The 26,161-nt window shown below is 53.6% G+C and overlaps 1 protein-coding gene and 1 long non-coding RNA gene across 6 annotated transcripts in view; one reads left to right on the forward strand and one right to left on the reverse strand.

The window, feature by feature from the left end:
* OGFOD3 (2-oxoglutarate and iron dependent oxygenase domain containing 3) overlaps window positions 1–24,051 on the forward strand; it is a 231,783-nt gene extending 207,732 nt beyond the window's left edge. Inside the window, exons 3-10 of the mRNA XM_050763740.1 lie at window positions 2,288–2,517; window positions 6,145–6,220; window positions 8,557–8,599; window positions 11,466–11,530; window positions 12,756–12,812; window positions 14,040–14,193; window positions 20,044–20,167; window positions 23,742–24,051. Coding sequence (XP_050619697.1) covers window positions 2,288–2,517; window positions 6,145–6,220; window positions 8,557–8,599; window positions 11,466–11,530; window positions 12,756–12,812; window positions 14,040–14,193; window positions 20,044–20,167; window positions 23,742–23,878 — 886 coding nt within the window. The 3' untranslated portion in view covers window positions 23,879–24,051. The remainder of the gene's footprint in view (window positions 1–2,287; window positions 2,518–6,144; window positions 6,221–8,556; window positions 8,600–11,465; window positions 11,531–12,755; window positions 12,813–14,039; window positions 14,194–20,043; window positions 20,168–23,741) is intronic.
* LOC126938966 (uncharacterized) lies at window positions 21,756–22,629 on the reverse strand. 5 transcript variants are annotated; one of them, XR_007720262.1, is made up of 4 exons: window positions 22,490–22,629; window positions 22,184–22,285; window positions 21,897–21,979; window positions 21,756–21,849 (listed from the first exon to the last, which is right to left on the reverse strand). It is a non-coding gene; the product is annotated as an uncharacterized LOC126938966 (long non-coding RNA). The 5 variants fall into 5 exon arrangements; XR_007720261.1 differs by having other exon boundaries at window positions 21,948–22,030; window positions 22,235–22,387; XR_007720260.1 differs by having other exon boundaries at window positions 22,133–22,234; window positions 22,388–22,629.
* Window positions 24,052–26,161: the final 2,110 nt, after the last annotated feature.

A 26,161-nucleotide genomic window follows, 5' to 3' on the forward strand; every position in this document is an offset into this window, starting at 1 on the left:
AAAGTTTTACTATGCTTTTTTCTTACAGTGTCTGGAATTTACAGATAACACAAGTAGTTTAGGCCAGGGGTTGATGTTATTATTATTACTTTGTTTAACTCCTAGGACCGAGTGGTGGTGCCAAGGTTGTCTGGCTATTTCTCTTACTTTTGTTTCTTTCTCTCTTTCCTCCTGTCTTGTGAACTAGGCAAGGTGGGGGGAGGAGGGCAGCAGTAGTAGTAGTGGTCTCCTTCCTTAATATTAAATGCCTTATGCTAGTTCACAGCTATAATTTTTTTTCTTTTTCTTTTTCTTTTTTTTTTGAGACAGAGTCTGGCTCTGTTGCCCAGGCTGGAGTGCAGTGGCACAATCTCGGCTCACTGCAACCTCCACCTCCCGGATTCAAGAGATTCTCCTGCCTCAGCCTCCCAAGTAGCTGGGATTTCAGGCGCCCGCCACCACACCCGGCTAATTTTTGTATTTTTAGTAGAGACGGGGTTTCACCATGTTGGCCAGGCTGATCTCAAACTCCCAACCTCAAGCAATCCACCTCAGCCTCCCAAAGTGCTGGGATTACAGGCGTGAGCCACCGCACCTGGCCACAGCTATAATTTGTTTTAAAGCCAGTCAAATTTAGCAGTGGGAGGTTGTATACCAACGTTAGTGACACTAAGGTTATTAAGTTCTGGGAACCCACTACCATCGGACTAGCATGCAGCTATAATTTTATTAAGCATAAATGAATGACCTAGCGATGGTTTATAAGTATTCTACCTTTTCCCAAAAACCAAATCTCTCCAAAAGAATATTTCAAGTATAAACATAGACCTACCTATTTTATTCAATAATAATATGAGAAGTTATTTAATACATTTAAAAATTTTCCAGTTCACTTGTACATTTTCTGAAATACTGAGTAACAGTTTTTGTCAGCACTGAATAGTTAATATAGAAATATAGACTTTTGAGGCTGGGCGTGGTGGCTCTTGCCTGTAATTGCAGCACCTTGGGAGGCTGAGGCGGTCAGATTACTTGAGGTCAGGAGTTCGAGACCAGCCTGACAAACATGGTGAAACCCCGTCTTTACTACTAAAAATACAAAAAAATAGCTGTGCGTGGTGGTGCACACCTGTAATCCCAGCTACTTAGGAGGCTGAGGCAGGAGAATTGCTCGAGCCTGGGAGGCGGAGGTTGCAGTGAGCCGAGATGGTGCCATTGCACTCCAGCCTGGGCAACAAGAGTGAAACTCTGTCTCAAAAAAATAAATAAATAAAAATAAATAAATAAAAGAAATATTGTCCTAATATACCTTAAATGAGCCTTTATTCAAGTTTTGGAAATACATGTGTCCAAATCCCTTCTCTTCTCAGCGGTGGGACAGACCCAACACCTGCTCCTTGGAGCAGACATGAAGCTTATCTTACAGGAGGGGAGTGAGTGCGGCCCTGATGGAATACCTGAGCTGTAGGGGGCTCACCTCTGCCCCACTCTGGAAACAGCCTTCCTCCAGCGGCCCCTGTCCTTAGGGTTCACCCCTGCATGGAGGCCCCCATCACTACCAGCCTGTCCTAGAACAGCTGCACCACAGGGCACCCCATCCTGTCCCATTTTGCTAAGCAAACCCTTTTAAACATCCTTATTTTGTTGTGAAACATCTCACATTAAAGTGGCATTTATTTATTTATTTATTTAGATGGAGTTTTGCTCTCATTGCCCAGGCTGGAGTGCAATGGCACAATCTTGGGTCACTGCAACCTCCGCCTCCCGGGTTCAAATGATTCTCCTGCCTCAGCCTCCCGAGTAGCTGGGACTACAGGCATGTTCCACCATGCCTGGTTATTTTTATTTTATTTTATTTTTTGTATTTAGTAGAGACAGGGTTTCACCATGTTGGTCAGGCTGGTCTTGAACTCCTGACCTCAGGTGATCTGCCCGCCTTGGCCTCCCAAAGTGCTGGGATTACAGGCATGAGCCACGGCGCCCGCCTCAAGTGGCCTTTATAAGGAGCATGTCTGGCCTTTTCTTTTTTTTTTTTTCTTCTACTTAAAACCCATGGGTCTCTATTGCAGTGTTTCTCAAACTCCCTGGCTCAGGAGGCAGCTAGTGTGTATTGGAGACCCCTGAAGGGAAAGGGAGGGAAGAGTCCGTGTCTCCTGAGTGGACAGCGCTGGCCCCAGGCAGGAAGCCCTCGTTTCGGGGGTGAGGTGTGAGTGAAGGCCGGGTCATGGCGCATGCACTTTGATGATTGGGGAGTGTTTTCTCTGGCTCACTCCGCGTTTGGGTGATGTGGCCTGTTTTCTGTTCTCAGCACCAAGAAGGACCGATCCCCGCGGGAGGTGCAGAGGCTGTGGCAGAGGCCGTGGCTAAGGACTGCGGGCCTGGGGGCCAGCCTTGTGCTCACCACACTCCTGCTCTGGAGCAACTTAGGGGCCGAAGACGGGGTCACAGAGGTCCTGGCCCGCCGTGGCGAGGTGGTGGCGGGGAGATTCATCGAGGTGCCCTGCTCTGAGGACTATGACAGTCACCGCAGGTTTGAAGGTACAGTGCCACAGGCTCTGCGGTAGTTCAGAAAAGCAACGCGTTAAAATGAGACTCAATGTGGTTAAAGGACATTGGCTGAGACGAAGGGGTGGGAATTGGGTTGGATGTGGTATGCTTGGGGGTAGCAGATGGCCTCTCCCCTCCTGCAGGCTGGCTAGTCCACACCTGGCTGGGAGTGCAGGTGTTTCGGGCCCTGCCCATCACTGCCCGGCCACGGTCAGCGTTTTAGTAAGCTGTGCGGTCCAGCGGAGGAGATGGTTTGCCTTAGAAAGATAGGGATGAGAAAGTCAAAACCAGAAAGATTTTTTGACTGGAGAATGTGGTACAGTCGGAGAATGTTGGGGAAAATGTAACAAGGAACGACCGGCAGCCCTTCTGCTGTCCTGTGCCCCAGCTCGTCTCCCCCGCTCCCGTTCTGCCTGGGCCTGATATGGGGGTGGTGGTGGTTCCAGGGCAGCCCAGAGCCTGGAGCAGCGCTGCGGTTAGCAGGGCCGGGGGTTCAGCACCCTGGAGAGCGGACGGCCCCGGAGCTGGGCTGACCGGGCCGGCCAGTGCAGACCCCGCTGCCTGTAGGCCTCCTGTCACTTCTGTTTTCTTGAGCATTCCATGCTATCTGGATGTTTAAAAAATCTTAGTTTTAAAAATCCAAGATGCGCGACTGGGTTTTTGAGGCAGAATTCAGGTTTTAAAAAATTCAATTCAATGCTTTGCACTTGAACCAAGAAAAGATTGCCAAGTTCTTCCACAAAGGGGCGCTGTTGTGACGCACGTGAACGTGGTCCCAGCTGCGCCGCAGGGAGGGACGCGACCGCCTCGGGGTCAGGAAAATGAAAGTGTTTCTGTTGCGGGTCGTTGTGGGTGCTCTCTCTTTCTTAGCAGTTCTCTAACATCCCAGCTTTGCAAAACTCTTTTTTGAATGCCAGCACCAAGCAGAATTTTTTCTTGCGATCATTAATAATTTATCGACATTAAAAATGGTTGGAATGGCCTGGAGCAGTGGCTCATCCTCAATCCCAGCACTTTGGGAAGCCCAGACAGGAGGATCGCTTGAGGCCAGGAGTTCAAGACCAGACTGGGAAACACAGTGAGACCCCATCTCTACAAAATAAAAAATGAGCCAGGTGCGGTGGTGCACGCCTGTACCCCCAGCTCAAGAGGCAGAGGTGGGAGAATCACTTGAACCCAGGAGGTTGGGAGGTCGAGAGGTCGGGGCTGCAGTGAACCTAGAGTGCACCACTGCACTCCATCCTGGGTGACAGAGCGAGATCCTGACCCCTGCCAAAAAAGAAAAGAGTTGGAATGAGGGAGGGGGGATGGGAAGTCCATGTTTAATGGGTTTGGGATTTCACCTGGGGGAGGTGGAAAAGTTCTGGAGGTGGTGCTAGTGATGGCTGCCCGATGCAATTGTGCCTGATGCCACCACACTGCACACTTTTTAAAAAGCTTGGTTAAAATGGTAAATTCTATGTTGTATGTATTTTACAATAAAACAAATGGTTTGATGTATTTTCTTTTTCTTTCTTTCTTTTTTCTTTTTTTTTTTTGTGGACAGAGTGTTACTCACTCTGTTGCCCAGGCTGGAGTGCAGTGGCGTGATCTGTCTCACTGCAACCTCCGCCAAGCCTCTTGGGTTCAAGTGATTCTCCTGCCTCAGCCCCCTGAGTAGCTGGGGCTACAGGCACCTGCCACCATGTCTGGCTAATTTTTGTAACTTTAGTAGAGACGGGATTTCACCCATGTTTCCCAGGCAGATCTCGAACTCCTGACCTCAGGTGATCCACCCGCCTTGGCCTCCCAAGGCGCTGGGGTTACAGGTATGAGCCACTACCCCGGCCTCTAATTTTCATTATTATTGTTTTTTAACTCATGAGTTACTTGGAAATTTAAAAAATTTCTAAATGCATGGGATTTTTGGTCATTTTTTACAACTTTATGGGTATTTCTCCTGACCCACGCTCATGTGCACAAATTCTCGTCACCAGTTTCTGTCCCCTTCACCCACCAGTTATGGAAAGGGGCATCAGAATCTCCACTGAGTGTGGACCCAGCAGCGTCTCTGCTTTGGCTGCCATATGTGTCATGGGACAATGTTGTCTGCTGTTTGCTGTCCCTTCCCCTTCCTGTCGAGTCGCTCCTGTGCCACAGGGGACCCTCTCTTCCCTCTAGTGATTCTTGTTGCTAGTACAGAGGCTGTGCCACAGGCCTGTGTGGCTCTCATTGCATTTGCCGTTTGCTTTCCGCTTTCCTGTGTCCTCATGTTTAGTGGGGGAAATTTTATAAAAAAGCATAAAATGACTTTCTGTTTTTGAAATAAAAAGACTATGTCCTTTAGATCATTTAACCACATGTAACTACAGCCCCCCTTCCCTGATATTCAACCAAGTGGAGCTTTGTTTATCTCCTGGAACAAGGTCATTGCGGTGCCATGTGATGCCTGGGTCCAAGCCCCTGATGCTGGCGCTCAGCCCTGAGTGCGAGGCTTTTATTCCCATGGTCCCGAGAGGGAGGCTTCACGTCCAGGCTCAGGGTTGGCTTTCTAGGCAGGATGTAGGGAGAGGGAGGAAAAGCAAATTGTGGAGTCCCGGTTGGCCCCATGTCCTGGTGCTTGTGGGCTGCCGTCTCATAGTCAGGCATGGCCTGCGGCCTGCCCAGCGCACAAAGCCAGCTGCACTTCATACCAAACCACAGGGGCGGGTCGCTGGGCCCCTCTCTGACAGTCTGCTGTACCTTGTGCATCTGGGCGATGCTGCCTCAACCACCCTGTCCCTGTCCCAACGACCCTGCCCCTGCCCCGACCACCCTGCCCCAAACACCCTAACCCTGCCTGACCACCCTGCCCCATCCACCCTGCCCCTGCACCAATGACCCTGACTCTTTCCTGTCCACTCTGATCCTGCCCCAACGACCCTGCCCCTGCCCCAAACTACCCTGTCTCTGCCCCTGCCCCGACAACCCTGCTCCTGCCCCGACCATCTTGCTCCTGTCCCAACGACCCTGCCCCTGTCCCTGCCCCCGACCACCCTGACCCCCATTTGAGCTGCTTCTTCCTTTTCTCTCTCAGCCTCCGCAGGTCACCGAGGTACGGGGAGAGACAGGGGGATGTGGGGAACAGTTCGCTGTGCCCTGGGGAAGGACTGAGGCCAGACCCACAAGCTCCGCTCTGGTCTCAGGAGGGTTTTCCGCTCCGGTGGTCTCAGGAGGATTTTCCGCTCTGGTGGTCACAGGAGGATTTTCCGCTCTGGTGGTCACAGGAGGATTTTCCGCTCTGGTGGTCTCAGGAGGGTTTTCTGACGGTGCCTGTGGGTGTCTGGATCTGCAGTCAGTGATGGTTCAGGAATGCTGTCGACGCCGTGTCTGGGGCTTCTGTGGTTTTCCCAAGGTTTGGGGCAGCAACAGGTGCTTCTGGATTAAATCTCCAGTTGGAGCCACTGGAAGCCAAGGACGCCCAATGAGACATGAACTCCAGATACACTGCACAAAGCGCATGCACTCTGGAGAGCTGTGGTTGTGTGTCTGAAATTCACATTTGACCGGGCGTATTAGCCAGCTGTGGCCCCTATCCCCTGGAAGGGCATGCGCCGGTAGCCTTGGAAACTGCATCTCACCCTGGCTGTCCCCTCCCAGGCTGCACCCCCAGGAAATGCGGCAGAGGTGTCACTGATGTCGTCATCACCAGGGAGGAAGCGGAGCAGATTCGCAGGTAACCGCCCGTCCCTGAGCACGGTGGGATTTAAACAAACACACGTGGAGTGGGGCCAGGGCGGGAAGCAGAGCATTATTAGTAATAAAGCGGTTTTAAAGATTTTATTGCTGGGCTCGGTGGCTTATGCCTGTAATCCTAGCACTTTGGGAGACCGAGGCAGGCAGATTGCCTAAGTTCAGGAGTTCGAGACCAGCCTAGGCAACACGGTGAAATCCTGTCTCCACTAAAATACAAAAAATTAGCTGGGCGTGGTGGCAGGCACCTGTAGTCCCAGCTACCTGGGAGGCTGAGGCAGGAGAATTGCTGGAACCTGGGATGCAGAGGTTTCAGTGAGCCGAGATTGCACCACTGCACTCCACCCTGGGCGACAGAGCAAGACTCCATCTCAAAAAAAAAAAAAAAAAAAGATTATATTATAATTTTTTAAGAATTTCCGCGCTGGGTGCAGTGGCTCATGCCTGTAATCCTAGCACCTGGGGAAGCCAAGGTGGGTGGATTGCCTGAGCTCAGGAGTTTGAGACCAGCTTGGGCTCATGGCGAAACCCCGTCTCTACTAAAATACAAAAAATTAGCCAGGCGTGATGGCACGCATCTGTAATCCCAGCTACTCAGGAGGCTGAGACAGGAGAATCGCTTGAACCCGGGAGGTGGAGCTTGCAGTGAGCCAAGATAGTGCCATTGCACTCCAGCCTGGGTAACAGAGTGAGATTCTGTCTCAAAAAAAAAAAAAAAAAAAAAAAAAAAAAAAAAAAAAAAGAATTATGTGCTTTCAAGGGCCAAGCTCAGATTTTCCAATTTCAGAAGAGGAGACCGTGGCCCTCAGCGAAACAGTAGCTGAGAGAGTACCTGGAGGCCCGGGCTCCTCTGCAGAGGTCATGGCCGCCTCTGGGGACTGCTGCTGAGTGCCCGTTGCTCCCCACAGAGCCTCCAGGACACTGCTCAATGACCACTCAGTGTCTGCCCTGAAACTGCCTCCAAGGAGCCCTTCAGCCCACCTGGCTGTGACTTGTGGCAGCACAGGACGCCACTCAGAGGCTGCTGGTGCTGGATTTTTCTTACTGAGATCTTAAAAGAAAGTTTTGATTTTCCAACCACTTGTTGAGATGCTAAGCGTGTGCAGCCCTGGGCCACGTGCCCTGCCCTGAGATTCTCCCCAGGGAGCCTGCCCCCAAGGATGCTGCCTAGCTCCACGTGGGGTTACTGCGTCTCACTGAGGCACCAGCGTGTCCCCGCTTGGTGTCCATAGGCGGCTCCCAGCACCTGTGGCAGCTGGGGGCGGTCCTCTCTGGTCCAGCACTGCTGGCGCCTATGTGTCTTTCTCCCACTGTGGGCAGGGCCCCTATCTCCTGAGCTGGTGAATCTCAAAGCTTCCCCCACCTGCCTGAGGTCCCAGGAGAGATGGGGAGCAGCGGGCCCTCCCCTAGATGCTCCCTAGGCTCCTTAGCTTGGCCCAGGTGGCTTTCAATGTTGAAGATGAGAGATTAAGCCCAGCCATTCATGTCTTCCCTCCCTCCCTCCCTCCGTCCCTCCCTCCGTCTCTCTCTCTCTGTCTCTCTCTCTCTCTTTCTTTCTTGACTGAGTCTTGCTTTGTTGTCCAGGCTGGAGTGCGGTGGCATGATCTTGGCTCACTGCAACCTCTGCCTCCTGGGTTCAGGTGATTCTCCTGGCTCAGCCTCCAGAGTAGCTGGGATTATAGGCACCTGCCATCACAACTGGCTAATTTTTGTATTTTTAGTTGAGACGGGGTTTCACTATGTTGGCCAGGCTGGTCTCGAACTCCTGACCTTGTGATCTACCCGCCTTGGCCTCCCAAAGTGCTGAAGCCCAGTCGTTTCTAAGCTGAGTCAAATATTGACAAGACAGCCGGGCGCGGTGGCTCAAGCCTGTAATCCCAGCACTTTGGGAGGCCGAGACGGGCAGATCACGAGGTCAGGAGATCGAGACCATCCTGGCTAACATGGTGAAACCCCGTCTCTACTAAAAATACAAAAAAAAAACTAGCCGGGCGAGGTGGCGGGCGCCTGTAGTCCCAGCTACTCGGGAGGCTGAGCCAGGAGAATGGCGTAAACCCGGGAGGCGGAGCTTGCAGTGAGCTGAGATCCGGCCACTGTACTCTAGCCTGGGTGACAGAGCAAGACTCCGTCTCACAAAAAAAAAAAAAAAAAAAAAAAAGAAAAAGTTGAGTCCTTTGGTCTAAACATTTGTTTACATCATAAACATTAAACGTGCAGGACCCACTAACATTGCATTAATTGTGCTGATTGACGTTTTGCCTAGATGATACATTATAGACAATTCCAGTAACTAAATTCCGAATTATTTTCTCCCTACAGCATAGCTGAGAAGGGGCTCTCCCTGGGAGGATCTGATGGAGGGGTGAGTTGAATGTAGTTCCTGCCCCCTTTATTTCACCCTTTAACTTTGCTCTCACTTGGATGGGAAGGGGAAGGCACAGACGTGCAGGGTTCCCTGCATGCCCCCAAATGTGGGTGGGGCCCACCATGGTGTTTCTCAGCACCAGCTGCAGCAGCTGCACCTGACTGAAACCTGTGCAGCAGACCCTCGTTGGGAAGAGTGTGTCCTTAGATGTGTGTGGCCATCTCTTCATGGCATGTCACAGCCTGCCTGGCTCCAGTTCACGTTGGGGGAATAGAGGGGGTTGGAAGCAGAGAGCCAGCAAGGGAGAGGGGTGGGAGCCCAGCGAGGAGATGGCTGTGTGCGCTGGACGCGGGGAGCTGCCGGGAAACAGCAGAGCCTCCGTGGGACAGACATGCTGCAATGCATCCTGCAACCTCCGAACTGGATGCTTCCATGGACGCCCTGTGGGGCTGTCGTCCCCTGTGTGACGCTGCAGGGTGTCGGCTGATGGCCTCGGAGAATGTGTTCACCTGGAGCCCGTGGACATGATCTGATTTGTAAAAGGGACCTTTGCAGATGTAATTAACTTAAGGATCTCAAGATGAGATCATCCGGGATTTTGGGTCCTAAATCCAATGGCAAGTGCCCATAGGAGAGAGAGGCAGGGGGAGATTTGAGGGGGAGGAGGAAAAGGTCCTGTGAAGACGGAGGCAGAGATGGGAGTGGTAGGGCTATGGGAAGAGGCAGGCAGCACCTCCCCTGGAGCCCTGGGAGGGAGCAGGGCCCCGGCCACACCTCGATTTTGGACTTCTGGGCTCCCGAACTGTGAGAGAATAAACTCGTGTTGTTTTAAAGCCCTGGTTTGTGTTACCGCAGCCACAGGGATCACGGAGTCAGCACCCGCCGTGGCCTCACCTTCCTGACGGGCAGTGGCTGAGAGTCAGTCCCCAGTGCAGCTGGTGTTGGCGCAAATTCCCATGTGGTTTCCTCAGGGTTATTTTCTTGCTTGGTGTGTGGAATTGTCTGAAGATCTGTTTCTCTCTGTGTATTTGGTGATCGCTTTGAATTATAATCACTGAATAGACCTGAGTCTTTCTGCATCTTTGAAACTTCTAAGAAATTAATTTATAGACTCTTCAAGAATTTCAAAATATTTCTATGATGGTCTGTGTGACTTTTTTTCTGCAAACTCTTTTCTCTTGGGTTCTGAAAATTAAGTTCCTTTTTTTTTTTTTGAGACGGAGTCTCACTCTGTCGCCCTGGCTGGAGTGCAGTGGGGCGATCTCCGCTCACTGCAACCTCCAACTCCTGGGTTCAAGCGATTCTCCTGCCTCAGCCTCCTGAGTAGCTGGGATTACAGGCATGTGCCACGATACCCAGCTAATTTTTGCATTTTAAGTAGAGACGAGGTTTCACCGTGTTAGGCTGGTCTCGAACTCCAGACCTCAGGTGACCCACCTGCCTTGATCCCTCAGAGTGTTGGGATTACAGGCGTGAGCTGCCATACCCTGCCTGAGTTCCTTGTTTTATTTCAATTTGGTTTGGTTCAGTTTGGGGGCTATCTGTTACAGATCTGCGAGTGGGTGGGTTTGTGTTTCACCACTTCCTCCACGTTCACATGGGAAGTTGTCCTGCACAGAGCTGGCTGGGCCGCTGCGTTGGGTTCAGTTACCATTCAACAGGCCCACGCTAGGTTGGTGCCGCAGGACCAGTGGCCGTGACGATGAGGAAGGGGCAGCAGTGGGGCTCCTCTGGGGTCATAGGTGGGGTGACTGACGTGGGCTGGAAGCCTCTTCCTCTGAGGATGTGGGGAAGGACTGAGAGGTGGATGGTCGGGCAAGAAACACTTCAGTGCCTTACAAAGTGATGACTCACGCCTGGCATGGTCCGTGCTGTGGCGCCAGCCACCCAGGAGGCCAAGGTGGGAGCACTGCTGTGAGACGTTTACTCGAGAGAAGTCAACACTTGCCTACGGGGACACGTGATTGTGACCGGCGTGGAGCTGCACAGAGGCGGCGCCAGACTGAAAACAGCCCACACGTGCCACCATGTCCGTCCCCTGGTTTTTGTTCTTTAGGTCACAGGGAACAAAAGTGTTTGGTCCGGGAATTTTTTTTTTTTTTTTTTTTTTTTGAGATGGAGTTTCGTTCTTGTAGCCCAGGCTGGAGTGCAATGGTGCGATCTTGGCTTGCTGCAACCTCTGCCTCCCAGATTCAAGCGATTCTCCTGCCTCAGCCTCCCAAGTAGCTGGGACTACAGCTGGGATTACAGCCCGCCACCACGCCTGGTTAATTTTGTATTTTTAGTAGAGATGGGGTTTCACCATGTTAGCCAGGCTGGTTTTGAACTCCTGGCCTCAAGCAATCCACCTGACTCAGCCTCCCAAAGTGCTGAGATTACAGGTGTGAGCCGCTGCACCTGGCTGGTCTGGGAGGATTTTAAGAAGGTCCTGGGTTGAGGCTGGGTGCAGTGGCTCATACCTGTAATCCCAGTACGTTGGGAGGCTGTGGTGGGAGGATCACTTGAGCCCAGGAGTTTGAGACCAGCCTGGGTAATATAGTGAGACCCCATCTCTACTGAAAAAAGAAAAATTAGCCGGGTGTGGTGGCGAGTGCCTTTAGTTCCAGTTACTTGGGAGGCAGAGGGTGGGAGGATTGCTTGGCCTGGAGCCTGGAATATTGAGGCTGCAATGAGCTGAGATTGTGCCACTGCACCCTAGCCTGGGCAACAGAGTAAGATCCTTTTTACAAAACAAACAAAAAAACAAAACAAACCTGAGGTGTGTGCAGGACAGACCTTGGTAACTCGCATTTACCATCTGTGACTTTTAACAGCCGTTGCCATTGCTGCGGCCGCAAGCTTTACTCCACAACGTCTTTTCCAGGCATCCATTCTGGACCTGCACTCAGGGGCCCTGTCTGTGGGGAAGCACTTTGTGAACCTGTACAGGTGAGCGCTGCAGCGTGACCTCAGTGCTGGCTCTAAAAGCCAAGTGAAGGCCGGGCGCGGTGGCTCACGCCTGTAATCCCAGCACTTTGGGAGGCCGAGGCGGGCGGATCACAAGGTCAGGAGATCGAGACCACGGTGAAACCCCGTCTCTACTAAAAATACAAAAAAAAAAAAAAAAAAATTAGCCGGGCACGGTTGTGGGCGCCTGTAGTCCCAGCTACTCGGGAGGCTGAGGCAGGAGAATGGCGTGAACCCGGGAGGCGGAGCTTGCAGTGAGCCGAGATCTGGCCACTGCACTCCAGCCTGGGCGACAGAGCGAGACTCCGTCTCAAAAAAAAAAAAAAAAAAAAAAAAAGCCAAGTGAGCGGCTCCGTGCCTCCTAGCCATGGACACGTAGATACGTGGACACGCGGACACGGGAGGGAGGATCTGGCTTGGTGCAGCCTCAGGGCCTCAGTGGCTGTGATGTTGGCCAGTTCCCTTGTGGCTCGTTGGGACGCAGGAGCGGGAGGTGTGGGCTCTCTACAGCCTGTGCGCAGGGGGCTTGTTCATGAAGCTTTAGGGGAATCTGGTGTTTTTTGTGGGCCGAGGGACAGAAGGGATGGGAGCAAGAGGCAGCAGAGGTGGGAGGCTCCCAGGAGCAGCTCCAAGAATCCGATGGGGCCTCTGATGCTCCATGAGGCCCCGAGAGAGCAAAGAGACCCTCCCCGCCTGGATCCGTGTCAGCCTCACGCATTAGCCCCGGGTCCCACTCCCGGCTGGCTCCTTCTTTGTTTTTATTATTATTATTATAATTTTGAGATGGAGTCTCGCTCTGTCGCCTAGGCCGGAGTGCAGTGGCACAATCTCGACTCACTGCATCCTTAGCCTCCTGGGTTCAAGCGATTTTCCCATCTCAGCCTCCTGAGTAGCTGGGATTACAGGTGCGCACCACCACGCCCAGCTACTTTTTGTATCTTTAGTAGAGATGGGGTTGCGCCATGTTGGCCAGGATGGTCTCGAATTCCTGACCTTAGGTGATCCGCCAGCCTTGGCCTCCCAAAGTGCTGGGATTACAGGCGGGAGCCGTCGCACCTGGCCCCAGCTCCTTCTTTATAGCAGTTATCATTGTGGAAATGGAGTCGCTCTGAGTTGATTTTCAGGGACTTGAGGAATGGCTGAACTGAAAGGAGATGAACAACAGATTAATGAAGTGTGACCTTTGTGAATACTCCTTTTTTCACAGATACTTTGGGGATAAAATACAGAACATCTTCTCAGAGGAGGACTTCCAGTTATACCGGTAAGGAGGAGTGAGGTGGGTGGGGGTTTGCAGGCAGGGTGGCCTGGGGCTGAGGGGTGTGATGGACCTGGCCAGTCTGGGGAGGCCCCACAGAGAGGCCCAGGGGCTAGGGCCAGGCCCACAGAGGCGAGATCTCATGGAGCAAAAGCCGGGGCAGGCCCAGCGTGGCCAGGATGCGCCCAGGTCAGTGAAACAGATCTGGAATCCTGCAGCTGCATCCTGGTCAGGACCTCTTATTTTTTGCTGTGTAAAATCAGACCAGTTTTTAAAATTCTGCCAGATGAGGCTGGGTGCGGTGGCTCGTGCCTGTAATCCCAGCACTTTGGGAGGTGAGGCAGGTGGATCACCTGAGGTCAGGAGTTCGAGACTAGCCTAGCCAACATGGTGAAACCCCATCTCTACTAAAAGTACAAAAATTGGTTGGGTGTGGTGGCGGGCGCCTGTAATCCCAGCTTCCCGGGAGGCTGAGGCAGGACAACTGCTTCAACCCCAGAGGTGGAGGTTGCAGTGAGCCGAGATTGGACCACTTCACTCCAGCCTGGGTGACAGAACAAGCCTCATTTCAAAAAAAAAAGAAAAATTCTGCTGGAGGAGCCCAGGTTGAGATGAGGACAGAGGAGCCAAGCGTCACGCAACCATCCCAGGACACACGAGTGCCCCCTCGTGCCCCGCATGGGCCCATGCCCACCCAGATATCCATTTCAGAGCCACTCTGGCCTGGCACATGGGGTCTTCTGAGTGAGAGTCCCCTTGTCCCCAGTACAGACACCCCATCCACATTTAGCAGGCTCCACGCCCACTCCCCACTCCACTTCCACGCACTCCACACGCCCACGTCAGGGGACAGCAGCCTCTGCCTTGCTGAATAGAAGGCTGGGCTCCAGGCCCTGCAAATGCAGCCCGGGGGCTCTGGCATCTGGGGCCTGACTCCACACCAGCCTCCCCAGCGTGGATCCCACAGGTGCCCTTCTCCTTCCCCACAGTCCTGCTGCTGTGGTCTTGCGCCTGCCTCTGGCTGTTCTGCGCCTGGGCTGTGGGCTGCGTCCTTCTCAGGCAGAGCCGGTATCTGTTCCCGGTGTGCTTGGGAGCCCCCGCCCCGTGTCTGGAGCGCGCGGGCTGGTTCCTCTTCCTGCCGCCCACGGGTTGGGACCCACGGGCTGGGACCCTGCCCACGGGTTGGGACCCTTATGCCTGGGGCTGCGCTGACGGCTGTCATGTCCTCTGCAGGGAGGTGCGGCAGAAGGTCCAGCTCACCATCGCTGAGGCTTTCGGCATCAGCGCGTCCTCGCTGCATCTGACCAAGCCCACCTTCTTCTCCCGCATAAACAGCACGGAGGCGCGGACGGCGCATGACGAGTACTGGCACGCACACGTGGACAAGGTGAGCGTGCCCACGGACAGGGTGGTGTGCGTGAACAGAGTGAGCGCGCATGTGGGCAGGGCGAGCGCGCACGTGGACAGGGTGAGCGCGCACGTGGGCAGGGCGAGCGCGCACGTGGACGAGGTGAGGCCCGTTCTCCTGCGTCCTGGGTCTACCACAGGGCTGCCTTTTGCAGCAGCCGCCGGTTGTGTGTACAGTGTTAGGATTGATTGGTTGCGGCAGAGTCTTGCTCTGTCGCCCAGGCTGGAGCGCAGTGGTGCAATTTCGGCTCACTGCAACCTCGGCCTCCTGGGTTCAGGGGATTCTCCTGCCTCAGCCTCCCGAGTAGCTGGGATTACAGGCACGCCCCACCAGACCCGGCTAATTTTTGTATTTTTAGTAGAGATGGGGTTACACCATGTTAGCGAGGCTGGTCTTGAAATCCTGAGCTCAGGCAATCCTCCCTCCTTGGCCCCCCAAAGTGCTGGGATTACAGGTGTGAGTCACCGTGCCCGGTGGGTGTAAGCATTTAGATGTCTTCCTCTCTGAGGCTTCAGGGCACACCCTCGTCTCACTGATGGAGTTGGAGAAATAAAATTTCTCATTTGATAGTGACAAGAAGTGGAGAACTCGGCCCACACGGCCTGTGGTTACCTCATTGTTATTTATTCACAGACTTATGCTCAACCTCTTCCAGCAGATGGGCCTCTGCTCAGCCACTCATGCTCTCCATGGCCCAGGTCTCTGTGTTGTCTCTGGGAGCTTCCTTCTACCACTTTCTACCTTTATTTCTTTTATTTCTTTTGAGTTAGGGCTGTCACCCAGGCTGGAGTGCAGGTGTGCAGTCATGGCTCACTGCAACTTTGACCTCCCAGGCTCAAGCCCTCCTGCTGCCTCAGCCTGAGACTAAGACTATAGCTGGGACCACAGGTGCGTGCCCTGATGCCTGGCTCATTTTTCTAATTTTTTGTAGACACAGGGTCTCACTATGCTGTCCAGGCTGGCTTTGACCTCATGGGCTGAAGCAATCCTCCCGCCTTGGCCTCCCAAGGTGCTGGGATGATAGGCGAGAGCCATTGCCCATCCCATTTCTCTTTTCTTTTCTTTTCTTTTCTTTTTAAGATGGAGTTTTGCTCTTGTTGCCCAGGCTGGAGTGCAATGGTGCGATTTTGGCTCACTGCAACCTCTGCCTCCTGGGTTCAAGTGATTCTCCTGTCTTAGCCTCCCAAGTAGCTGGGATTATTACAGGTGCGCATCACCACGCTCGGCTAATTTTTGTATTTTTAGTAGAGACGGGGTTTCATTGTGTTGGTCAGGCTGCTCTTAAACTCCTGACCTCAGGTGATCTTCCTGCCTTGGCCTCCCAAAGTGCTGGGATTACAAGTGTGAGCCACCATGCCCGGACTTTTCTTTTCTTTCTTTCTTTTTTTTTTTGAGACAGTCTCGTACTGTCATCCAGGCTGGAGTGCAGTGGCTCGATCTTGGCTCACTACAACCTCTGCCTCCTGGGTTCAAGCAGTTCTCCTGCCTCAGCCTCCCAAGTAGCTGGGACTACAGGGCATGTACCACCACGCCCAGCTAATTTTTGTATTTTTATTAGAGACGGGGTTTCACCATGTTGGCCAGGCTGGCCTCAAACTCCAGACCTCAAGCAATCCACCTGCCTCAGCCTCTCAAAGTGCTGGGATTACAGGTGTGAGCCACCGCACCTGGCCCTTAATAAAAGATTTTAGAAGATAAAAGTAAAGCACAGCTAATAAACAGAATGGTATTGTAACCATTCTTTAAGGTTGATTTTTATGGTGTAGAAGCTGTGAGTTCCCTTTATACAGTCAGCCTGGATGGAAGTGGTTGAGTGGCACCGTGTCAGCCATGGAGCTGAAGCTCAAATACAAGGTTAAAGCCAGAAAACACGTGGCTGGAAAGATCAAACTCTCGCTCCCCCGCTGTGCCCGCTGTGACAGTAAGATAGACGGCCAGCTTTCTGTGCCATGTGACATTTGTTACTAAATTATTCTTCAGGTGCAGCCTTTTTTTTCTTTTTTCTTTTTTCTTTTTTGTTTTTTCTTTCTTCTTTTTTCTTTTTTCTTGAGACAGAGTCTCCCTCTGCCATCCAGGTTGAAGTGCCATGGCATGATCTCGGCTCACTGCAACCTCTGCCTCCCGGGTTCAAGCCATTCTCCTGCCTCAGCCTCCCGAGTAACTGGGATTACAGGCTCACCACCATACCCGGCTAATTTTTGTATTTTTTGTATTTTTTTTTTTTTTTTGAGACGGAGTCTCGCTCTGTCGCCCAGGCTGGAGTGCAGTGGCCGGATCTCAGCTCACTGCAAGCTCCGCCTCCCGGGTTCACGCCATTCTCCTGCCTCAGCCTCCCGAGTAGCTGGGACTACAGGCGCCCGCCACCTCGCCCAGCTAGTTTTTTGTATTTTTTTTAGTAGAGACGGGGTTTCACCATGTTAGCCAGGATGGTCTCGATCTCCTGACCTCGTGATCCGCCCGTCTCGGCCTCCCAAAGTGCTGGGATTACAGGCTTGAGCCACCGCGCCCGGCCTGTATTTTTAATAGAGATGGTTTTTCACCATGTTGGCCAGGCTGGTCTCGAACTCCTGACCTCAGATGACCCGCCCACCTCGGCCTCCCAAAATGCACACTGTGCAGTTTCAGTTGTAATCAGGAGAGAGAGAGATCGCAGTTGTAATCTGCAGTCAGCATCTGCCATCTTGGCACTCTGCTACTTGGCAATAAAATGGTAAACCCAGGGCCGGGGATGGTGGCTCACGCCTGTAATGCCAGCACTTTGGGAGGCTGAAGCAGGCGGATCATGAGGTCAGGAGATCGAGACCATCCTGGCTAACACGGTGAAACCTCATCTCCACTAAGTAAAATACAAAAAATTAGCCAGACGTATTGGTGGGTGCCTGTAGTCCCAGCTACCCAGGAGGCTGAGGCAGGAGAATTGCTTGAACCCAGGAGGCGGAGGTTGCAGTGAACTGAGATCACGCCACAGCACCCCTGTCTGGGTGGCAGAGGGAGACTCTTTCTCAAAAAAAAAAGGTAAACCCAAGGGAAGAAGAACAGTGAAGGAACCCAAAGGCCTGGGATTGCCTTCAATCCTCCTCTCTCCCTCTCGGGCTACAGTGTTGGGAGCAGCCGGCACCACTGCTTTGCTGTAATCGCTTTAACCACTTCCTTTTTCACGACTGCGCGGCACTCACTGGCCTTCCGCCAGCACAGACAGCGGATTTGCCCTGGTCCTGTCGCTCCTGGCTCCTTCCATGGCCCGCGACCGAATTCTGTCTCAGGAAACCAAAGTAGCGTCTGAAGATTAGTGTTTTTCTAATTAGCAGAGATTTTACTTCAGTGAAACAGAACTGTTTAGAAACCGGGGTGATTTTTGTTGCTCCGTGGAGAGCTGTTTTGCTATGACTTCTGGCCAGTGTACTTTATTTTAAATTAAGTTTTGAATAAATCATGTGTCAAAATTTGAATATTTGAATACGTGATACATCCTACAAGATTTAAAAGTAAAATATATATAAAGGCGAACCAGTAATCCCCTCACCTACAGGTAACCACAGTCCTGAGATCTTAGAGCTCCTTTTTGAATTTCTGTATGTGTATAAAAACGAACGCATAAGAATACCACATTCCGTCAATTGTAAAGAATCACATTTCAAACAGTTTTGGCAATTGTTCTTTCTTCCGATTGCATGCCAAAAGGCAGCTGTGTCTGTCAGATCATGGATCCTGGTGTGGTTTCCTTCTTATAGATGGCAGGTGCAGTCTGCCCGTGGCTTTGCTCACTTGACGTCTGTCTTACTCTGGTCTCCTTAGAATCAGAGCCTGGCACGGACTTGTGTTTGGGAAGCTTTTAAGGGGGGACTCCAGGGGGCAGCCATGAGGCCTGGAGGGGGCAAAGCCCACGGGAGCTGAGCCCAAGGGGCCTCCTGGCAGCTGGGTAGGGCGGGGAGAGGGAGCTTGACCCACCTCCCCAGGGCACCACCTGAGTCTGGGCTTCCCTGCAGCGGATTATGTGAGGTGGATACTGGCAGGTCGGACTGGGGGCCGGGCCTCAGCGCCATCCTGCTCTCCTTCCCAGGAGAACTCAGAGGAGGCCATCTTGCCCAGGGGGAGGGTCCGGAGTCTGCCTTCCAGCCTGGGCTGTCTCCACTGCACACGAGGCTCTGTTGTGTGTGGTGTGCCCAGCTCAGCGCCCGCACAGTGGGATCCCAGCTCAGCGCCCGCACAGTGGGAGCCCAGTTCCGCGCTGGTGCAGCCCCATCCCCCTTCCCTCCCCAGAGTGTCTCTTTCCCTCCATGCTCTGGACGTGCTCACGATGGCTGAGCTGGATGAGACGCGCCCTCCCCTTTGCAGCCGGTCTCCTGGCGGCTGCACCTTTCACCCTCAGGGTGTGGTCCTCAGCACCCTTCATCCCCAGGGTGTGGCCCGGGCTGGGTTCTGGAACCGAAGCTGAGTGCTGCGACCCCTGAGTGAAGTGAGCCAGTCACGGAGGGACAGATCGTGCCTGATCCCACCTCTGTGGGGACCCTAAAGTCGCCAGGTTCACAGAGACAGAAAGCAGAACGGAGAGGGCAGGGCTGGGGGGCGTGGGGAGTCGGTGCTTCCTGGGGACGGAGCTTCGGCCTGGGAGGATGAGACGTTCTGGAGAGGGTGGTGCGGTGGCTGTGTAGCGCCGGGAATGTGCTTAACATCACTGAACTGTGCTTCAAAACAGTGAAGAAACAGTTAAGCTGGCAAATCTTAGGGTCTGCATTTTATTACAAGTTTTAAAAAGTTTGGGATTTTGCTCCACTTCTGAAGAAAGGAGAAAGGCCTGTCCACCCCCTGCCTCCGGTTCCCGCATGTGGACAGCGAGGCCGGCACCGGGGGACCAGCCCAGCGTGTGCACCCTGCTGGCTGGCCTGCTGCCCGCAGCCTTTGCTGGAACACGGCTGCTCCAACATTTGAGCTTACGGGAAGTCCTGGGCAAGAATGCATGGGGCTGGAGACGACACAGAGGGGTTTTAAAGTTGCAAAGGAACGAATGCCTCGTTAATGGGGCCGACACGTGTTGTGAATTTGCCTTCTGGAAGATAAGAAGCACAGATGTTGGTGACTCACGCCTGTAATCCTAGCACCCGGGAGGCTGAGGCGGGAGGACTACCCGGGGCCCGGAGTTTGAGACCAGCCTGGGCATTATAGTGAGACCCCCAACCTCTACAAAAAATACAAAAATTAGCCAGCTTAGTGGCTCATGCCTCTAATCCCAGCACCCGGGAGGCCAAGGTAGGTGGGTTGAAAAAATTAGCTGGGTGTAGTGGCGTGCGCCTGTGGTCCTGGCTACCCAGGATGCTGGGGCAGGAGGATTGTTTAAAGCCAGGAGTTCAGGGTTATGGTAAGCGATGACAGTGCTATGACTGCACTATAGCCTGAGTGATGCTGTCTGTAAAAGAAGTGAGATCCTGTCTATTTAAAAAAAAAAAAAAAGAGGCCGTGTGCAGTGGCTCACGCCCGTAATCCCAGCACTTTGGGAGGCCAAGGCAGGTGGATCACCTGAGGTCAAGAGTTTGAGACCAGCCTGACCAACAAGGTGAAACCCTGTCTCTACTAAAAATACAAAATTAGCTGGGTGTGGTGGCGGGCACCTGTAGTCCCAGCTACTCGGGAAGCTGAGGTAGGAGAATTGCTTGAACCCAGGAGATGGAGGTTGCAGTGAGCCAAGATCACGCCACTGCACTCCAACCTGGGCAATGGAACGAGACTGTGTCTCAAAAAATAAATAAATAAAAAATAAGAGAGAGAAGCAGCACCTGCCCTGGCCGCATGCTGAGAGCCCGTTCTGCCCCCTCCTCCCGGCTCTGCCCTCAGGTGACCTACGGCTCCTTCGACTACACCTCGCTGCTGTACCTCTCCGACTACCTGGAGGACTTCGGCGGAGGGCGGTTCGTGTTCATGGAGGAGGGCGCCAACAAGACGGTGGAGCCGAGAGCGGGTAGGAGGCATGGGCGGGGCCTGGGCGTGGGGCCCCTGGCTCAGGCAAGCACCACAGGTGTGAGGGGCATGTCCCTGGGAGCGAGGCTGCGTTCACAGAGCACCTGCTGTGTGTCGGGCCGGTGCTGAGTGATTCCCAGGTCCAGCGCCAGTCCCAGCACCCCGGAGGCCGGTGTCTACAGGGCCACGTGTCTGAGGTCACCGTCAGTCAGGGGCAGAGCTCCCCTCCATGCCCTGGTGCCCATCACCTTGACAGGTGCCGTCCCCCTCCCTCCCTGGTGTGTGTCCCCTTGATGGGCGCCGTCCCCTCCCTCCCTGGTGTGTGTCCCCTTAGCGGTCAGGGTCCCCCTCCCTCCCTTCTGGAGTGCATTCACCTCTGTACCCTTCTCAAAAGGATTCGGGATCTAAGATTAGACGAGGCCCCAGCCAAGTGTCGGTGACCAAGTGCCCTCCTCGCTGGTGGCTGGGAACCTCACCGGGTGTCTCTGCGGTGCTGGCTTCAGAGCCCATCACGCTGGACCTTGCAGTCCCAGAGCCCCAGAGCCCCAGCCATGCCCAGCCCGGTGCAGACACAGCAGTGCCAGGGAGCATTTGCCGAGCGGACAGTCGTCTGCTCCTTGAACTTGTGGGTGACACAAGCCCAGGTCCTGGGGTGGGAGGGTGTGGGGAGGGGGGAACCCCTGTTAGGGGCCTCCTCAGGTGGAGCCCACGGCCCTGACCCCAGATGCAGCTGAAACTCGCACAGGCCTGGGAGCCCTCTGAACTGTGCCAGCGCCATCCACCCACCGCTGCCTCACCCGTCCCCAGGGCACTGCCCTCACCTATGGCGTGTCCTCTCGGCACGGGTGTTCCTCCTGCCTGGCTGCTCAGTGAGACCAGGGACCATGTGACAGTCAGGACTTCTTTCTTTTATCTCTTTTAAGATCTCCAGCTTGTTTATTTTGAGATTCCTGTTATTTGTACTTGCCTTTCTCAGGTTAGCTCAGGACTTTGGTTTGCAAGCTCAGTTTGAGGGACTCTCTCTTTCCATGACTACCTGTGGCAGGTGGCCTGAGCTGCCCGGCCACTTCCTGCCATCCTGCCTCCCTCAGCTGCTCCCTGGCCACAGGTTGGACAGTTCCATGCTGCAGCCAGCGGCTGGCCAAGCCCATTCCCTGCAGCCGGCTTCAGGCCGTGTGTGCCACAGCCCTGGGCGCAGTCTCCCCTGGCGTGGACTGGGGCGTTTGGCCTGACTGCATCCTGGCCTCGCTCTGCCTTCATGTCAGTTGTTCTGAGTCATCTCTGCATCAGGGGAAGGTTTGGACGTCCAGCCTCTGTAAGCGGGAGCCCAGCCTGTCTGCGCTCGCCCCGGCCTGTCGTCTGCGCCCGCCCCGGCCTGTCGTCTGCGCGCGCCCCCGCCTGTCTGCGCCCGCCCCGGCCTGTCTGCGCTCGCCCCGGCCTGTCTGCGCCCGCCCCGGAAGTCCCAGTCACAGCAGTTTTGTGGAAAGTGAAAAACTCGCAGAGCACAAGACAGACGTTTTCTTGAGAAGTCAAAAGCAGCTGAAGCCTCCTGGGACTCGAAATTACACAGCTTTTTAGCATATTTTGATCTTAGTCATTTTAAGCACGATAAATACTTGAGTCGAACATTTCGTATCACCATCTTCTTCCGGATAATTAAAACAACCTGTCTCCTGCATGTGCCTCTAATTGTGTATATCTATGTGTTTACACGTGATTTGATATCGTACATCTGTCTAATTGTGTATATCTATGTGTTTACCTGTGATTTGATATCGTACATCTGTCTAATTGTGTATATCTATGTGTTTACCTGTGATTTGATATCGTACATCTGTCTAATTGTATTTATCTATGTGTTTACCTGTGATTTGATATCGTACATCTGTCTAATTGTGTATATCTATGTGTTTAGCTGTGATTTGATGTTGTACATCTGTATAATTGTGTATATCTATGTGTTTACCTGTGATTTGATGTTGTACATCTGTCTAATTTTATATATCTATGTGTTTACCTGTGATTTGATGTTGTACATCTGTCTAATTGTGTATATCTATGTGTTTACCTGTGATTTGATGTCGTACATCTGTCTAATTGTGTATATCTATGTGTTTACCTGTGATTTGATGTCGTACATCTGTCTAATTGTATATATCTATGTGTTTACCTGTGATTTGATGTCGTACATCTGTCTAATTGTGTATATCTATGTGTTTACCTGTGATTTGATATCGTACATCTGTCTAATTGTGTATATCTATGTGTTTACCTGTGATTTGATATCGTACATCTGTCTAATTGTATTTATCTATGTGTTTACCTGTGATTTGATATCGTACATCTGTCTAATTGTATTTATCTATGTGTTTACCTGTGATTTGATATCGTACATCTGTCTAATTGTGTATATCTATGTGTTTAGCTGTGATTTGATATCGTACATCTGTCTAATTGTATATATCTATGTGTTTAGCTGTGATTTGATGTTGTACACATATAGTCCTATGTATATGGAGGGATATTTAGGTAATAGTTATATAATTGTCAGCCGGGCGTGGTGGCTTACACCTGTAATCCCAGCACTTTGAGAGGCCGAGACAGGCAGATCACAAGGTCAGGAAATCGAGACCATCCTGGCTAACACAGTGAAACCCCGTCTCTACTAAAAAATACAAAAAACTAGCCGGGCGCGGTGGCAGCGCCTGTAGTCCCAGTTACTCGGGAGGCTGAGGCAGGAGAATGGCGTGAACCCGGGAGGCGGAGCTTGCAGTGAGCCAAGATTGTGTCACTGCACTCCAGCCTGGGCAACAGAGTGAGACTCCGTCTCAAAAAAAAAAAAAAATTATATAATTGTCTCTTCTGTAGCCTCGAGTGAGGTCACACAGATCAGTGTGTCTGCAGTTCTTTTTTTTTTTTTTTGGAAAAAAAGCGTTCACCACTGGTAGAACTCTACAGTGGGGTAGGCAGTGCCACTCCAATATTAAGGCAGATGAACTGGCATCTCTTGAGACAGGTCCATGCCTCCAGCACCTCTCGGGGCCCTGGGCCCTGGTCACTGCTGTGGAAGCTGCCGGTTCAGGCGTCGTCTCTATTACCCTTGAAGGGAGCCAGAGAGGTGTTTGCAAGTTGGATGTTTTATCTTGACTTGTGTTTCCTGATTCTTTGTTAGAACACCCCCAGGGCTTGGTTTTTGTTCTCAACCTGTGAGTAGAAATAAGATCCTGAAGTGTCAGACCTGGAAGGCCCATGAGAGCTGAGGAGACCAAATGGCCTGGGGTGCCTGGAGCCAGTGGTGGCCTCATCTTCTGCTCCTTCCTCTGTCCTGCCCACCACAGAGAGTCCCTGCTGTCCCCGTGGGGGCCCCTCCTCCGCCACAGGTGCCCTGAGCATTGCTGGGTTTGTTTCTCCAGCTCCTCCTGCTTCCTGCAGAAGCAGTCCCCAGAGGGGCGATTTCTCCAGCCTGCCCGGTGGGTCATGTTGATGGGTTGCTCTTTAGGGTTGACCGCAGACCCTCTGAAGGCCGTGGTGTGGGTGTGGCCCTGTGGTCACCTCTTTCTCTTCTCCTCTCCCAGGCCGCGTCTCCTTCTTCACCTCGGGGTCCGAGAACCTGCACCGGGTGGAGAAGGTCCACTGGGGCACCCGCTATGCCATCACCATCGCCTTCAGCTGCAACCCCGACCACGGCATCGAGGACCCAGCGTTCCCGTAGCCGGCAGCCGGACCAAGATAATTTCAGGAGGGCCCGTGTGGAGGCAGCCACGCCAGTCGTGCGCCACCCCCACGCCCACCCGTCCCCATTGCACAGAGTGCCTTAGGAATCCTCTGATTTTGATTTGCTGATGTGTTAATCTTTTCATCTGTGAGTAAATGGAGGGAACCAGCTTTTCGCTTCTCCAGCATCGCGTGTGCTTGGGCTGTAGGCCTGGTAGCCCGAGCTGGAGGCCAGCCCCTCCCTCGGAGAGGGACCCAGCAGGACAGGGACGGGGCACGAGTCCCCATCTGTGAACGGACAGGACTCATCCACCTGAGTGGCCTCATCCAAGTTGAGCAACCCCCGGCCCATTGAAGACTGGCTAAAGCATCAGCCGTAAATGGGGACAAACGTGGGGCCAGCAGCTTCCGTTCGAGGTCTCGGCATCAGCGAACCGCGGCAGCTTTGGAGAAGGGTTGTGAGTGGCGGCTCTGGAGGCAGCAATGGTGCGCTTTGGGGTGGGTGGGGGTTCTGCTGGATTCAGGTGGAGGTGAGCATCAACCGTTCCCACAGCCCTGCGTGTACCCCCAATGCTCCTGGCCCACGAATCACCATGGGCACCACGGCCCCACCACGCCAGGCTTGGCCCTGTCAGCGGCCAGCATCCCGAGGGCCTGGGTCTGAGTGTCCTCACCAAGGAGGCTCTTGGCATCACTGTGCCGGCTCCCGTGGGCCTTCTCCTGGGCCGAGGCTAGGTCTCCTCCTCCCCCTTTGCCCTGGCATTAAACTGATGGCCAGGCTGGGCGCAGTGGCTCACACCTGTAATCTCAGCACTGTGGGAGGCCGAGGCAGGAGGATCACTTGAGGTCAGGAGTTCAAGACCAGCCTGGCCAACATGGCGAAACCCCATCTCTACTAAAAACTACAAAAACAAACCAGCCAGGCGTGGTGGCACACACCTATAATCCCAGCTACTGGGGGGACTGAGGCAGGAGAATCGCTTGAACCTGAGGGGCAGAGGTTGCAGTGAGCTGAGATCACGCCACTGCACTCCAGTCTGGGCGACAGAGTGAGACTCCATCTTAAAAATATAAAAATAAAGTGGTGGTCACAGGAGCCCCGAATAGACCAGCTGTGCAGAGGCCCGGGTGGGGTGGCTGGCGGGGAGGGCAGGCCAAGCCCAGTTTCTGCCCACAGCCACCCCGAGGTGACTGTCCAGGGATTTGGGCACCTTCCCGGGAGGGGGCCGGCCGCCCACCCTGAGTGGTGTCGAAGCCAGACTCTCCTGGATGCCCTGGAAGCGTCCTGGGGAGAGCCTGGGCCCCTCCTCCCTGGGCCCCTCCTGCCTCAGCCCCTCCTCCCTCAGCCTGTCTGGCATAGATCCATGTTCCCCAGCCCCTGGCACAGGTGCCTCTGACTGGAGGAGGCCCCACCTATGGCCCGGGAGCTGCTCTGGGTGTTGATAAAGAAAGGGGCGGCGTTCCTGGGCCCTGGGAATGGGCGGGCGTGAGGCCAGCCGAGGCGTGGTGACCCCTGGGTGCTGGGGACTTGGGGGCCGCACCTCAGTTTGCCCAGGGCCCCTCCTGCACCACGGGCTGTCTCAGGGCTACTGGGGCCACGGGCCACATGCGGAGGATGGCATGGGATAGGCTCCCTGGGTCCGCAGCTTCTGCCCGTGTATGAGGAGCCCTCCTTGGTCAGGGCTGCAGGCTCTGGGCAGATGAGACGGGCACCCCCAGGCCCCCGCGCCCTCCCGTGGCCTCCTACGTGGGACACGGGAGCGAGGCACGATTCTGAAGGACTCCATGGATCTGGGAGGATGAGGCCCACCTCCGGTTCGTGGACAAAGCTGCCCTCGCTGGGCCGGCTGCTTCACAGACGCTCTCCAGGTCAGGCTGGTGGGCCCCATCCTGGGTGGGAAGTTGCCTGAGCCTGGGCCACCCTTGAGCTTCTCCCAGTCTTGATTTTCCGGAGGGTCCGTGGCTGTGGTCACGGTCGGGGCAGGTGGAAAACCCTGCCTGGAAACCTGATCCTGTCACCTTGGAGTGAATGACGATGTCGCCGGCTTCTCGCCACATCTAAAGTATAAACGCATTTGAAGAAAGCGGGTGTTGGGTTCGTTATGGGTTAAACTGCTTTTGAAGTAAGTAATTATTAGTTTGATTTCATTTCATTTTCATGGCTATGTTTATTATTCATGATAATCACAGAGGTACTTGGACAAAGAAATATATTTGGGCCAAAGCAAGAATTTCCTTTTTTTTTTTTTTTTTTTTTTTGAAACGGAGTCTCGCTGTGTCG

This window comes from Macaca thibetana, chromosome 16, assembly GCF_024542745.1.
Source record: "Macaca thibetana thibetana isolate TM-01 chromosome 16, ASM2454274v1, whole genome shotgun sequence".
Classification (NCBI taxonomy): Eukaryota; Metazoa; Chordata; class Mammalia; order Primates; family Cercopithecidae; genus Macaca; species Macaca thibetana.